The following is a 16,888-nucleotide window of genomic DNA, read 5'->3' on the forward strand; positions in this document are numbered from 1 at the left end:
AGGTAATGCTAAGGACTTTTACACAATGCACTTCACATGCTGTGGTACTGAAGTTATCTCAGAAACAAGCCAAGGACCTTTATCTCTAAAATTGTCTCTTGTAACTTCCTAGTTGGCAGCTTACTTATTGCCTGGAAAGAAGCAGATATATTCTAAAATAGTACTTTTCACCACCAGATTGCAATGTGTTGAAAGGCAGAAAATTTCAGCACCATAAAGCACATATCTGGCTGTGTACAAAACCAAGAACAAATGGTCCCTACTGATGACAGGAAGAGCTGCCACTTATTAGTTCTGCACGTTGTACTGGCAAATTAAAAGTTTACTATCTGACCTGTAATAGCTCTTCAGATAAAGATGTTCTAAAACACTCTTTTGTTTTTACAGAACCTATTTGATATGGAGAGAAAGAAAGGGCACAACAAGAGCTCGCAGTAGACATCACTGCCTCCTGACTGGAGCCTGAGAAACTCGCTAAATTAAGGGGATTTGACAAGGCAAGTGACTGTCTCCAGTCACTTTCATTTAGGGTTTTGGACGTTTTTAAGCTTTTCATTTTTAACTAATCTACTACTTCTAAAAAGTTATATTAGCATAATCTCATGTGGGCAGAGGTATTCACATGAGCAGACCCACTTGTTTAACAGAGGCTCCTTAATACAGAAAATGCCAAAAGAAAAGCCGCTACTTACTATGGAAGGTGCTTGAGTTCCAAAATATCTGTAAGAATATGCCACAAAACTAAAATGGAGTATTCATTGATCTATTTGTGGATGCTAGCCATTTAATTTATTCAAACTGATATGCTTAGAGTTAACTTTTTGTTTATTTTTTAGGAAAACACACGATACACTACAAAATTACATTACAGTGAAAAGAAACGTAAGCAGTGATTCTACCTCATTAACTGTAAATGGTTCCCACTGGTCCAATGGAGCACACCTGATGATCACAAATAGTAATTTGAAGGCAGTATATTCTGCTGACTTTTTTTTTCCAAAGAAATTATAGCAGGGACATTACTTGAATTTAACAAGTCTGTGACTGAGATCTACTTGAGTTTACCACAGCTAACAAAATTTATACTGCCCTTATGATTTGTACAAATGTGACTGCTATTTGAAAAAAAAAAACACAAACAGTTCTTGAGGGCTCTCAGATGAAGTTTTGTACAAGTGTGAAGTATTCGATATGATCTCTGTTCTCCTCAACCCACACTTAAATAAATAACTTCCAAAGCACCACACTGCAGCTATAGCCTGAACATATAGCCATCAGATAACAGCAGTATGAATATGCTAATTTCTTCAAATGTAACTATAGCAAAGTTCAATATATGGTTAATTGTTTCCAAAGGTCTTTCAGCATACTGATCATGCATTTCAATTGAAATTTTACAAATAATAGTAAAAAGTTGTATTAAAATATAACTATGCACAGTTATATTTACACATAATAGTTTAAAAGTTTCTAAAAATGCTAGGAGTAATTTTTTTTAGAATATTCACCTACATATTAAATTATTTACTTCTATATGAAAAAATCACAAACATAACAAGCTCACCTCATTTGTTTAGCTTATGCAGTCCACTATTTGAATATTACAGTGCAGTGTAAATGTTTGGATACCTACACGGCACAATAATAATCTAGAAATTACTAGGCTTGTAAAAGACAACTGCATAGTGATTAAATAAGCCAAGCAGAATTTGCAATCTCTAGAGAAGCTCTGACAAACCAGAAAACATAGGATTATCCAGCAATTACTGCAATATTTGGCCCAGTTTCAATGTTCAGTCATGTGTGCTCCATAAATTAAATATTTCTGGATAATGATCAAGTTTAGTATGGCATACTGCTTAATCTACTGAAGGATGAAAAGATGATTAAAAATCTCCATCTTGATTAGTCTTATTTACAGCTACTTAGAGACCAATCATTTTAAAAATAAACTGGCAGGTCTATGGCAATCTTACCATAATTTATTTGGTGCCAGTGGCAGGCACAGAGTTATAACATATTAGGGTGCAATTCTGCTCTTCAGGATATTCATGGAAAAAACAAAAAACTCTTGCTGAAGATGGAGTTTGATGAAAGAACAGATATGTGACATTTTTAACTCTGTGGTTGGTTTCCCCACACTTAAAAGTTCATACTTCAGTTATTTCAGCTGCATAGAAATATCAACATTAAGAATCATATGGCACCAAAAGAAATAAAAATGTTCTTTATAGTTTATTAAAAAGTATATTAAGGGTAAAGAGAATAAATAAGGGGTTTTAATTTTTATAAGGTATCTTCAGAGAAGCTATTTATCAAAAGAGTTTTATATCAAATATTCACTGAAGCAGATATATACAATACAGTATATGCTCTAAAACTATTATGTTAACTGATTTTAAGCTTCCAAAGAGGCTACGCACTGCCTGAGAGCAGATGATCTGACTTCCTCTTCATGCCAATCACCTAGAGTTCACTTAAACTGGAATTCAAATTGCCTGATTACAATCCTACATGGATCTAGTCCTTATCACTCACTTAAAGACGTTTTACATCTTTAGATTAATTCTTTTCAGAAATTACTCCTTCTGTAATACTGACTTTTCTTTGCAATCCCATTACCATGCAGAAGGCTCATCAGTATACTCTGTAAGTCACTTAAGTGGTTGTTCTGAGTACTAGAAATTATCAAAGAAGTACGCTACAAGAAGCAGTAAGGAGGGGGAAGATCCTTTAGGCAACTATTTTCCTCTTGCTGCAGAATTTAACAGATTTTCTAAGGAACAATTGCTCAAGGTAGCTCAAAGGTCTGGCTCTCAAACTCAGCAGCCACTGAGGCACTGCCTCTTGATATGTCTTTTCTGGAAGCTGCAGCAGCATATGCAGCTCTTGTTCCCAAATGTCTGTATCTGTTTCTGTGCTGCTTTCAGTTTTGCAGTAACAGCTGTTTGTAGGCTGTATAGTAAGCCAGGTCAAGTAACTGATTCAGCTGAAAAGTAATGTGACAAAAAAAAAAAGTATTCTTTTTTCTCATCTGACAACTGAATTGGCCGCTACAAAGGGATACAGGCAAAGCAGGAATAAGCTGTCAAGAGAGGGAGAGGTAGACATTGCTAAGGCTGACAAAAGCATTAAATAAAATATACAACTAACCATCCTGCAGGGACCCTCCATGCAACCTGGTAAATTCTATAATATATCTAGTGTTCATTATTTTCTGTGGCATTTCTCTGTGTATTCACATTAGTATCTCCACTGGTAAAAGCACTGCCACAGCCATGCCCTATTGAGAAATTAATTACTGCGATTTTACAGATTAAAACAATAGAGGATAAAATGACTTGCAAAATGTTATAAAAAAAGTTGGTATGCCAGAGCTGAAAATACAGCACGAAGATCCCTCTTAGAACACCCAACTGTTGACTGCACCTGCTCTGGCTAAAGCTCATGTCTGCAGTTCAGTAGACAACCTGACTGAAGGCAGACTGATGAACATTTTCAGCTACTGCTGGTCCTCATTACTGTTCTTTCCCCAACTCCATCCCTTCAGTTGTTCCAGGATAACTGTTTCTGTGGCCACACAGTAAGCCGTTTTCAGGTATTGAGGCAAGTTAAAAACAACTGTAGGGTATTTTGCTGGATTATTTTTTCAGCCAGATCTGTTTAAGGAAAAGTTTAAACTGGCATGGCTACCAGAGGAAATATTAATCATACTACAGCCTTGCTATAGAGCACTGCGGGGGTAATCCACTCTATCCTTCACAGGCACACAGACTAAGAATGACGATAGATCTAAGGTCTGAGGCAGAATAAAGGAACCAGTAATACAATTGTGAGAGACTGCTGGGGCAGGGGGAGGGGGACAGGGACAAACTGAAAACCCCAGGAAACATGGAAAAATTATGGGAAGAAGAAAACTGAGATTATCCTTTGTGTTTCTACAGTCCTGAAATCAAACAAGTTGAAGTGACAAGCTGACACACAGCCATTATTAGTTCTAATTGTCATTAATACTTTTCAGGATTTTCTAACAATAAAGACTTCCACAGAATATAAACGTCACAGAAGGAAGTTTCTACAGTAGAGCAAAGATCCCTACCCAGCATTACAGTTTTTCAGAGTGATGGTTCTTGTGAAATCTTTCTCTGTACCCTCTCACAGTAAGTAGTCCAACATGCAGAGCAGCATATGCAGAGCCACTGACTAGACCTATATGAGGCAAGTTCATAAAAATCTCAATACTACTTTTTGATTCATGGATTTTTAAGTAAATGGGCTGGTTAAGGTTTCAATTTCACATAATCAAGAAAATAATGTATTTTTGTCTTTCATTGTTCCGTTTTCATCTTTATCGTGCAAGTTATTTGGAAAGATTGCATTTTCTTTTCTATTTTGTCTCCAGACATGGGTTTAAATCTGAAATTTGCTTCTTTACATAGTAATAAAATCTGAAAAGAAAGCAAGACTATTTTAGATTTTTGTGGTTATTTCTCTTGACAAAATCATACTGAATCCATATAACAACATTTAGGGAAGGCACCTCAACTCCATGCAACACTTTGTAGTACTGAATACAGAGCTAGCTGCACATATGTTTCTGACTTCCCACCTTGTTTTTAGCTCAAATGCATGTACTGTTTTCTTGAAGCAGGTTCCTCTGTATAGGTACAAAGATGCATAATTAACCTGTAAAAGGACTACATAGGACCTACAGTCTGAGAAACACCTAACATCTTAAAGGAGAAAAAAGGCCTCAGAGGTGATCCTGGCAAAAGGCAGCAGCAGCTCAGTTCTCCCAAGGTGGGAGACTGAAGAATGGCTCCAGCTGTCTACATGAGATTAAGGCCTACTATTAATTGGCTGAATTGCTGGTAGATGCCCGCTCATCTGCCCTGCAGGCACTGAGTATGAGGATTTACAGCTAGTGCAGAGCCAGTTCTCACTCATGAATATTTGATCTGCTGTCACAAGGTTGGCAACTACAGATGAGCCACAAGAGGAATGCCCTTTCCAAGAGACTGAAAAAAGCCTGGTTTACACAATGAGAATGAAAAGGATGGAGATACTGAATGGATTGCCTGCAGCATGGAAGAGCATGCAATCTGTTTATAGGCTATGAGAACATGAAAGTCTCAGAACCAAATCAGATGAAAAAATTGGACTGGAATCTGTTCTGTGGGTCCATACAGATGCCTTATATTTTTTCCTCTAAAAATTACAGGTCCAATTAACTATTCCTTAATAGTTGCCATATCTGGTGGCAACAGAAAGAGCTAAAGAGTTACACTTGCAAAAGTCTTAGAACAGATCACTGATATTCAGGAGTACCATACTTAACAAAGAACTCACACAGAATTCTGAAGGCTGTTCAGACAGAGGAAGGAAATATAAATTCCTGATTCCAGTGAAAGTGGAACTGGGAACAAATCCAAAGATATCATTAGATTAAAAAGACTCCTCTTATCCATCCCGAAATGAATAAAGGAGGCAGCAGCTGCTGTTGAATTTAACATCTTCTACATCAGCTGCTGTTGAATTTAACATCTCTTTCAGACCTAGCAACGCTCTTTGAACAATGTGGCCAAACTCAGCTGATATCCGTAAGGATGGACACATACAATATCTACAATGCAGGTTAGAATTTTTAGTCAGTGTAATCACTTACTTTGTAGACAAAACCCAGATAAATCATTTTGTCCAAAATAAGGAGTCATTTCTATCTGGAATCAGCAACAAACAGAAATCCACTCTGACCTTTCAGTCACTTTCTGGATATGACAGCACCATATGTCACAACTGAGCTTATAATACCACAACAATCAAAAACACCTGATGTATACCCTGTACAGCAGAAGCACTTTCTCTGTTCTACCATACTTAGCAAAGTGCTACATAAATTTTGCCATATAGCATTGAAATTATTACCACAAAAAAGCTAGCGAAATTATTTAATGTGTTTTGCATGACGACCATAATCAGCTGAGAGGATCTGTCCTGACTAAAGCAGCCAGCCCTTCCGGATTTCTCTTACTGATCCCATCACTTGATTCAAACATGACAGTGAAAATGGGAGAGATGTAGCAAATGAATTGATTAGAGCTATAGTTCAGCCAGGAATCAGTTTAAATAAATATTATTAAGAATATTGCTACAATTATGAGCTATTTTTACAATCTTGTACCGGCTGCCAAAAATTCTCCTAAATGAAGACAAACTTCTGAAATTCTCACCTGACATTTATAATGCAAATGCTGAACACACTGTGATTTAGTTTACTCTATAGAAATGTCTCCTGCAAAAAAGAAGCTCCTAATATGCCTGAGAATTCAGGTTACAAGATCTTTTGATGTTGGCAAACAAAATTCACACTTGGTAAAGACAAGCTGTCACAGTGAAATGGAAGTCCTCTGAATCACACAAAGCTATTTCAACCACAGCATTGCTACAGAAATTCTGGAATAATAGTGAGTAAATTATACACTGCACAGCTGCTCTATTTGTATGACCAGGGTAATAAAGGTAACCAAAACAACACTGTGCCTAAAGGACAGCCTCCCATTTCCACAGATCACTGTGACAGGTACCCTTAATTTCACATAGCTTTCCAGAACTCATGCTTCCTTGTGTACTTCAGAGCACTGTCAAAAGGAAGACCTCAAGAATCAGCCTAAGTTAAAACTTTTTGAGCTGCATCTTGTCAGGAATCCTAAAGAATCATGGACACACCTATTATTCGTTTACACGCTAGGCTCCTCTCTGTCGAGTAGAAATTCATTGTAATCCCTTATTATGCTGCTTCCTCAGATTAAAGTTGTTTCACAAACACTTCAAGCTGGCAGGAGCAGATGTCATTGAAAGAAAGAAGCTGTCCTACCCCTCCTCAGCCTGGCTTCTGAACCTCTCCCCACCTCTCTTCCTCTTTGTGCCAGCATGACCCTTCATGCTGTTACACAATGAATCAGACCAGTCACTCCCAATTTAATTCAGATCAGTTTCCTGATCCAATATGTCATGGCGCTGAACAAATACTCCTGCCAGGACATGGAAAGGGCACTGCTGAGCTGGGGAATAACAAGCAGGGAAATAGGATAAGAGTAATTCTTTCAGCAGCGCTACCATATTATATCCACTTAAAATCTACCATGAAACAGTGGTCTGAACACATTCTCCAGAGAGGTTGTGGAACCTCCATCCTTAGAGATACTCAAAACTCAATTGGAAATGGCCCTGAGCAATCTCATCCATCTTTAAAGTTGGCCCTGATTTGAGCAAGGCAGTGGACTAGAAATACTCCAGAGGCCCCTTCCCACCTGCATGATCCTGTGATTCTAATTTGCCTGTCCTGCTCAGCCTGTGAGTGGTAAGCCTGGTGCTTACCGCAACAGTCTCCAGCAGGGCAACAATAACTTCTCACAGGAGAGACAAACTTACAAAGGGTTAGTATGTCACACTAACTGAACTCTCATTAGTTTTTAACTGCAGATGGTTTAAAAGTTATTTGTTAGTAAGCTGGGCACTAAAAGAGGCTAAACATGAGCTGAAAAGCATATAAATTCTTGGAGAATCCTTTAACCACTGCTCAATCGAAAACCCATTTGTTTATTAACTTCTGCACAAGACGGTGTACTCATATCTACCAGAAGAGTTTTGCTATAGTAAGATTAAATGTTCCCTCATCTATACATTTCTGGTTTTGAGTCCAGGTGCACAAGTCTGATAGGAAACTATCAGTGTTAATACTCCCACAATGTTTGTGAAAATGCAAAGTTTTACTGAAAGCTCCTGTCCTACAATTATTGCAATTTATTAAATGTAATAAACCTCATTTTGTAAAAACAAAGTGTGTTTTTCTAGCAGATATATTAAATTGCCAAACAAACATTAACAAAAAGCCATGTTCATTTTATGATTTGTTGCAAACAATTATTTCAATTACTTAAATTATTAGCATTTATTTAGAAGTAATAATATATTGCATGTGTAGGAGGATGACCTGTGATCCCCAGTTAACATACCAACTTAGAAACCAGAAACCACAGCTTATAATAGATAATACACACAGCAAATCATTACGACAACAGGGCTGGAGCAATCAATCACTAAAATATGCATTCATAAAATAACCAGTCCTCCTGATTTTCTTTTCTGCTTTCTTCCCTTCTCTTAACTCCTCTGAGCAGCATTGTGAAATATGTTTTCAAAGGGACATTCCCATGCTCAGATTGTTCTCAAAAATGTGTCTCTGCTTAATAACCTTTTAACTTTGGTCTATCCATAGTTACCCCCAACATGTACACTTTGAAAAAAGATTCTTCTGTGATTTGGAAAAGTTTTCGTTGTCAGTACGACGTCAGATCGTACTGACGTACAACGTACTGAAGTACGACTTCAGATCAGTGGAAAGGGTGAAACACTGCATGCAAGTTTGATGCTGCCTGCTATGGCAAATGCTGGCTTCACACCCACTGGACCACAGACATCATTCTGGCCAATGTAGAATGCCATTGCCTATATCTCTATATTACTCTTCTAGCTTTTTATTTTTAAATTAATTTCTTAAGCAATCATTTCCTTCTGTACATTGACGTCTTTACAAATTATACATACTTGTAAATAGCCTCTATTTGTGGGCGGGGAAAGGACAGTTCTCTGAATAGGGGAAAAACATTCTCTCCAGCATCTGATTTCTCTGTCCTGCTTTCCCTATATTTTGTCCCTGGTTTGTCCTTCCCCTACACTGCATCTGCCATCTACTGGCACATTACTGTAAAAGTTTGGCATCAGAGACTTAATTTCAGGCCCTTTTATGTAAGGGTCTGTACCTAGCTCCAGTGCCACCCCTAGCTATTGGGAAGGTCAGTGACATGGAGAGTCTTTCTTAGGCCCACCCACACTAGCTGAGCCATGACATCGATAGAGCAGCTTTCAGAGCCTGTATGATTTTTCAGAGATGTGTAAGCCAAAATTTGGGGATTAACTTCTGTAGGTGTATCCATAGGTACATAAACTTTATAATCAGAAGTTCCCCTAAAGAAAAAACATTTTCTCTTCTACTTCCCGTATCTTCTTAGCTTCCAACAGCCATGATAAAGAGCTTACCACTTATTAGAGCAACCTCCCTGCCAAATTTCAAGTTCCATTGCTCAAATACTTGGAGATACTAGGAACTCTTGGTGATTACAGGAATGCTTTTTCATAAGCAACCCATTTTTTCTGTTTTTGCCTAAGACAGACATTAGGCATAAAAAAATTTAAATAGTGCTTTTTTTTTCCCCCTCCAAAATTATACACATCTAGAGAAAGGGTCCTCTAAGAAAACGTGCTAATCAACTTTAAATATAGGCATTTTGGCCAATGCCACATCATTACCTATACTTTCCCTAGCAATCCTTGCAAAAACAAACTTTATATTTGTCACCTTTATACTGTCTCAGCTTGGGACCAAATAGCAATGGCTCCTAAGGTGATGAGCATGACAGGTTGACTTCAAGGTCTGAGTTCTGAGGGACAATGCAAAGTGTAATCTTCTCATTAGTACATATTTTTCTGCCTTATAAATAACAGTTACACAATACTAATAAAATAACTCATCAAGTGTGAAATTATTCATTAATAATACAGGCTGCATTGAGAAGAAAGATACATCTTCAGACATACTACTTCTTGCATGCTGTTTCTTCAAGTTTCTTGATTTGTTTCTTGGCAAGATGGTCAATGCCAGTCTTTCAGAAATATGTGAGCATTCCTTTCTTTGAAGTCAGATGTAAACCAGCTGTTTCTTAACTCAATGTCTCACTTGCATCTCATGAAGAACATGTTCTAGTCATAGGACAGCAGAAATAAAATTTGTTTCTTGAACAATTATCTTTCCTCAGAGCGGGAGCTAGGGTTTCAGGATTTGTTTTCTTCTAATTCCTTTCTCCATGCAAATACTCTGTCACTTTCTGAATCTGCATATTGCAGATTTTCTTTGTTCATATGTATCCATTTATTACTTACTCAATTTTCTCTTTGAACTATCTCTGATTTGATTCACTGTCATTTTATTTAGGAAAAGAATTCAGGTATGTTCAGCATATTAACTGAAACATGGTTTCAATCATGACCTTGCATATGACATCTGTTATTGTACATAAATATTTCCAAAAGTACACAGGAACTGTTTAGTGCTATTTTACAGACATCTTAAGCAGACATTTTTGCTACTTTGAATATCTACCCTGTGCATTACACCTGCCAACCATTTCACTTTCTTGTTGCTGTAAATCAGTTCTTTTTCACTTTGAATTAGTGCATTACCAAGTTTAGGGTAGACTGGAGCTGAAACTGAGTATTTACATTGTGCAGGAAACACTTTACTAAATGTTTCTCATGGCATGTTGACTATCTGCCATGAGCAACTCTATCCTCAACGTTTTACTTCTGAAAGAATTAGACCATGCAATTACTATTATTATAACTATTGGTGAAATTACAGCTATTGGAAGACATATTGACTGGTACAAAGGGCACAATGAAAGAAAAAAGTATTCATTTGTTCTGCTGGTCTGGGCTTTCTCAAGTAACACACGACCTGTGTGTTCCTCAGTTTTTCTGATAAACAGTAACAATTACACCACTTTCCTTTGTAGAATGCTTTAAATCAACAATGAAAGACACAAAAATGAATAACAGTGGCAGACAGAGCACACTATTTGTGTGGGCAAGCATTCACAACTTTATCACACTCTCTTCCTCTCTAATTTTTGTGTTCACTTTTGACAGGATTTGACTATACATGTTTTTCAGTAGCTGGATCTCCGAGGTTGTGTGGTTCAAGTCACAATTGTGTTTACATGAACCACAACTAGATTTAAAAACTGAAGGCTGGATTATGACTTGCTTATGTATTCAAAGACAGATTTTACAACAGTGTGTTTTTCTGTACGTAATCAGTTTGTTGGATTCCCAAAGCCAAGACATGGCAACATTGAAAACAAAACAGATGTGAGGCTGCCCCTCAGCACCTGTTTGTATACCATCCAGGATAAAAAGCCATGATCTCAGATGGACTCTTTGAGCTGTAACTGAAGACAAACCACTCCACAACTTTATTTTCAAAGTCGTCTGACATTAAAAAAAGCATAGTGAGTAAACTGCTACAGAAATGCAAGGTGCATTAGAATTTTACCTTGAGAGCATATTACACTTTTTAATTTGCATTGCCCTAATACTATTTTCTAGGCAGAGCTTAAATTAAGTTTGACCTCCAAAGATTTGAGACTCTGGGGTTCTATCAATGGAAGGCATTTCCTCGGCTTTCTGGAACACAGAGGATTAGTGGAAGTACTCAAGCTATTAGTTTCTGCTTTAGAAGACAGCATGACAACGAAGGGGTATTACAAGAATCCATAACCTTCAAATTTATTCCCAGCATAAAAAGTCTGAAATAAGCCATGTACATAGGCCTTCAGGATCTTATACAGCTTGTCTATTTTACCAAGTCTTTTGATGAAATATGAGTATTCACAGAGTGCAAGAAATACTAGAAAGCATCATTCAATGAGTCTGTTTGCATTATGCAGTTATAGGCTGACCCACTATGAACTTCTCTATTGATCTTGAATCTTTAAATTTTACACCAATGTTGGCTTTAAAATACACCCTTTTTTTCTTTCAAAAATCTGAAAGCACTGCACACTAACTTTTTTCAGATTTTTTTTGGTCTTCTTAAATGCAATAGCTGAATTCTGTAGGACTTGCCGAAACCAATGCAAGCGAGTTGCTATAAACAAACATCCACTACGTTGCAGTAACTGACCTTTGGCCCACTCTTAGTGTCTCCCAATGGTAAAGTAGAATTCACTAGCTTAAACCATTAATCATGACCAACAGGACTGATCATATTGGAAAGCTCTCTTCCATTCACCCAAGGAGGAAGAAGTTTCATAATGCCTTTAAATAAACAGTTTCTTACTATCCAAATTATGAGCAAGTAATAAGCAAGCAAAAAGTCTTATTGCACTTCAACTTTCCATGTTCCGTTCTCACAGAGGTTTTAGTTGTACTTTCAAACTTTACCTTTACTGGAAAGTAGTATATTAAAGGCACTGTTATATATTTTCTTAAAAGAGCAGGGCTAGCTGATTGTCCACCCAGTTGCTGGAATTAAATACAGCTTTTAAAATTAATATATTTTTACTGCCACACATTATTTTCATTGCAGTAAGATGCAGAAGAACAATTTTTAAGAGCAATGGTATTGTGGTAGTATTCAGAAGTCCCAGTACCTAACTACACTGTGTGTTACACAAACACTGAAGATGCTCTCTGCCTAGAAACTTAATCTCCTTCAAGTGTTAATTAATACAATGTTTATAAACACGTGAAAGATAAATGTGAAACAGACATGAGTTTAAATATCAGAGCAAAGCTATGTAATGACAGCACACTGGATGCCAAAGATTAGTAACTTTCCTTCTTGTTGCTTCTTGTAATGCATTGTTATAATTATTGCTCCCATGGCTGCAGCTGCCAACACAGACTCTCTCGACAAGACCTAAGAATAGACATCTGAGTATCACATGAGTTTCATTTCTTCTCTACTGTTCAAGCAGCATTTGTCAAATTATGCTTTACATAAATTTGAAACAATTGCTCTATAAAACAATGAAGTATCAATAGATGGAAAATTATGATCAGAGATGCAGTGGCAATTAGAATGAAACAGCTGTAATTGACTGGAGGAACTAGTGACAATTTCAATAACACTTGTTCTCCATACTAGTGTTATGTTTTGTGATACTGTATGTTAAAAACAACCATAGTCCCAAAAAAGGGCTACAGCATATGGACACACCCCCATTCATTATCATCAGAGTCTTTCCACAGTGGCTCTTCTGCTTCTCCTTCAGTATGTTTCTATTTCCCAGATTCCCCTATTCAACAGACCTAAAACAGACCTGTCTCTTCCATTTTCGTATCTGCACTTGACACATACAAAGTAACTTCCCCCTATTATACCAAGAGCTTTTCATACCAACAAAGAGTTTTCTCCAGATCTCACTGAGAGGAGTTACTGGGGGGGGGCGGGGCGGAGGCACTGAGGTGAGAGGGGACAGGAAGGTGTTAAATAACTACTTTATACAGATATGATGCTTCTTAAAATCATTATTCTTGGCTTTGAGATACATCTGTTTGCCTGTAATAACTGGGTGCTACAAGAGAAACAGTAATCACAAAAATCACTCAGTTGCCTACAGAAAAAAGTATTCTCTTTAAAGAAGAAAGCAGAAGTTAAACTAGGACAACTCAGGTTTAGCAAACTAGATTTAACAAACCAGCACTTTGTCAATCCACCCTTACGGTTCTTCCTGTGGTTGCCACTCAGCCTACATTTTCAGTGTCACCCATGACACACTCTAGAGACATAAGATTATTTAAAGTGAAGTCAGATCCTAATGTAATCCTGCATCATTTATGGTCTCACATTGGACTTTCCTCCCAATCAGCCTGCAGGGGCCAGAACAGTTTCCACAAAAAAGATTTTAAAATAACAATAGAGGAAGGCATTGTGACCTCCAGAACATAAACCAGGACATGGAAATCCAGTTCCAGCTTTGACATTAAAAATTAATGGGAGAAGATTGCTGCTGTGAAAAAAACCCACACACCAAGAAAAACCCTGTTTCTTGAATCTCAAAGTATTTTGATTGCCACCCAAAAGCAGAGCAAAAACCAGCATGTTCCAAACATTGATTTAACTTCTATTCTTTTTAAATTAGCAAAGCAGCTGTCATAACGTAAGCCCTGCAAGAAATATGCCTTCAGGAAAGAAATGGAAAAGGAAAGGTAAAAATCTTATCCTTTCATTACTCTATTTATTTGATTGATTTATGAGCTTTGCACTTTTGACATGCACCACTCACTCTCAAAAGGTTTGTGAAAGTGAAATTCCAAACAAGGCAGAATAAGTGACACAACAGAGAAATGACCTCTTCTGTTGTTGAACGTTTAAATGCATCAATTTATTACCTGAACCCACTTTTCTTATTTTGTTCTATGATTTCTAGAGACAGGAGGCAGCTTAAGGCTGTATGTTATCAGATCCTTTAACTGGAACAATTGTTATACTGAACTGGAGTAGGGGGGCTATAATTAATCATGCACTGAAGTAAACAGGGTTAATTGAAAATAGTTTTCGGTAGTCTAACAAAGATACACACACAGGTGTATTTGGATTAAACAGCTTAGCCAGTCTAATGGTCAGTCTTGTTCTACCGTTACCCATGCTGCCTCACCTCCACCCTAATCCTACCCATATAATCATCTGCACACTTTTTTTCCGCGTTAATTTTCTGTCAGTTCAGTGAGCTTAATTGGCCAATCCAGGAATCACTCTGGTGCAATGGAAATGTCAGGCATATATGGCCTGGAGTGGGACTGTACCTTTCATTGGCAACTATATTTTAGACCAGCTTACGTCATCTCATAGAACTTTTTTCATAAGCATCCTATCCATCCTAAACCGCACAGCTTTCATCTTCTTGGTTCTTGTTATGTTCATTGAATCACTTATTCAATTGCCATATTCTCTTCTACTTAATTTCACAGTGGAGAAATTGGAAATAAGGAGAAATTAAAATAAGGAGAAAGAAATCTACCCTCTCTCTTTCCCCCTCCAGAAACATCAGAGATTGTGTACATATTTAAAAAAAATCCATTTTTTCCTTTTTGTGCCATATTTTGATTTTAGCACTGTTAAACTCACTGATTCTTTTTCAAATCAAACTGAATGAAAAAAGTGCATGCACATGATACTAATGCTGTGTAATTATGTAAATGCAGAAAACAAGACATGCTTCTTAAGCTTCCAAAACAGTTTATGTCACTCTGAATACATCCTGCTAATCTAATACCATAAAATATATTTTAAATATTAACTTTTCTGAAGGAAAAGACTAAAAAAATTTGAAGTTTAATTTAACTAACAGCCACCACACTTTATGCCAATACTATAAATATCCAATGCATTTATGTTGTTACAAAGCATTCTATTTCAGCACATCCAGATTGGAGAAATGAGGTACAAGAATTTTGGGCAGCCTTTTTTAAGAAAATAAGCCTGACTGCCCTAATATCACAGTTTTATTCCATATAGTGGCAATATTTTTTCTAAGAGAACTCTATTGCAGTTGGCTTATCATGGCAGAAATGTTGTGAATAGCTTTGACAGACAGGAGTTTTGCAATGAGAAGGTCATGGGTTTAGTTTGGATCTTCCCTTGTCTGATTAGACAGAGAGTATTTTACCACAATTGGCTCTAGTCACTGACTGATTTTCATTCCCAAATACCTGTCATCACCGTCACTGATGCATTCAGGAAGAGCAAGACTACAGCCAAACAGCATGATGTGTTGATAGCAGCTGAGACGATTGAGATAACTGAAGAACTTCAGGAACTTTTCCATTTCAATACTTTTGACAATGGAAAGAACTGAAGTTATAGTGGTGTAGTTATATGGCAGCATTTGGCACTGGCTGTTGGTGATATTTATGCAGGCACCTGTGAAATCAAAACAATATATTTAGAACAAAAGTATCACCATTTGATAGTTGGTTCAAAGCATATATTGAGTTGAGTAGTCAGTACATACAATATATAAGCAATGCCTGTACCTCACAAATAAGATGACATTCCTTAATGTTATCATAATACTGTCAAAAAATAAGTATCTAAGAAAAAAAGGCATCTGGAGAAGCTTCGTAGCTTAGTTTGGAACACCAAATAAACTCTTAGATATTTTCACAATCCTCTGACTCTCTACAAAACTGGACTAGAAATAACACAAAACAAATTTCTTTCTGACACAGGTTGGATAAACACACAATAAGAACAGCCTGGATACAGCCAACTTTGGCTGAAACTAAGCATGGAAGTCATACAGAAAAATTAAGGCTAATTGGGTTCTGAAGCTGCTCTGGTTTTGGTGTTTCCATAAAGTTTCTCTTTTTGCTACCATTCTACTTTGCAGCTGGCTTTCCTGCCCAAATCATCAACTTGCTTACCTATTTTTCCCAAGGTGATGGTTTTACTTCCACAGTCTTTCTCCTCTATCCTACCAATATAGAATTATCTGATTTTACAGGTTGAACACCTACCCTGTCCTAAACTGTTGTCCCACACTTCACCTACCAGAGCAACCTTTCTCTGCTAATGCCCTGTCATATGCAGTAGGCTCTCTCAGCTACACATGATCAGCAGGTTAACTTACTACATGAAGTTCTTAGGCGTAAGTTTCACAGGTCATACACCACATTCAGAATCTTCATCAAGAACAGACTATTAAAATCTACTATTTATGACAGCTCCCTACTTTGATGAAAGCCTTTCTAGGCCATCTAGTCAGGCTCCAGCAGCATTTTTTTCACACTCAGAGCATATCCACATTGTACAATAAGCAACAACCTCAGCCCATTCTCAAGACTAGACTCTGCAAAGATTTTTTTTTATAACATTTTTATTGCTTGGGAAAGCTTAACAAAAAACCACAAAAGTTCTGATTTAAAGATTAAAAATATTGAAGCTTTTACAGCAGGAAGTCTTTAAATTGCTAACCTCCCCACAGTTATCTCTTGCCCACATTCTTTTGCTGACGCTGGGACTACATTTTAAGTAACTGTTGTGATAAGAAGATAACATACCCATGCAAAATTCTGGGTCTCCCCCACCCACAAAAATTTCGCACTAAAGTTATTTAAACAAATCAAATTATCCTAAATTGGGGGCGGGGGGGGGGGGGCACATAGGGCTTACACAAGTGGAATTTCAACAACATGATTCACAAAATCATCATGTATCCCCTGAGGCACAACTGCAAAATAGTCCCTGCCATGGCATGTACCAAGA

The 16,888-nt window shown here is 37.2% G+C and overlaps 1 protein-coding gene across 1 annotated transcript in view; it reads right to left on the reverse strand.

The window, feature by feature from the left end:
• The window catches only part of CORIN (corin, serine peptidase), a 160,207-nt gene that overhangs the window by 90,242 nt on the left and 53,077 nt on the right, over positions 1-16,888 (reverse strand). Inside the window, exon 4 of the mRNA XM_075499205.1 lies at positions 15,334-15,544. Coding sequence (XP_075355320.1) covers positions 15,334-15,544 — 211 coding nt within the window. The remainder of the gene's footprint in view (positions 1-15,333; positions 15,545-16,888) is intronic.

Source organism: Mycteria americana, chromosome 4 (genome assembly GCF_035582795.1).
Source record: "Mycteria americana isolate JAX WOST 10 ecotype Jacksonville Zoo and Gardens chromosome 4, USCA_MyAme_1.0, whole genome shotgun sequence".
Lineage (NCBI taxonomy): Eukaryota > Metazoa > Chordata > Aves > Ciconiiformes > Ciconiidae > Mycteria > Mycteria americana.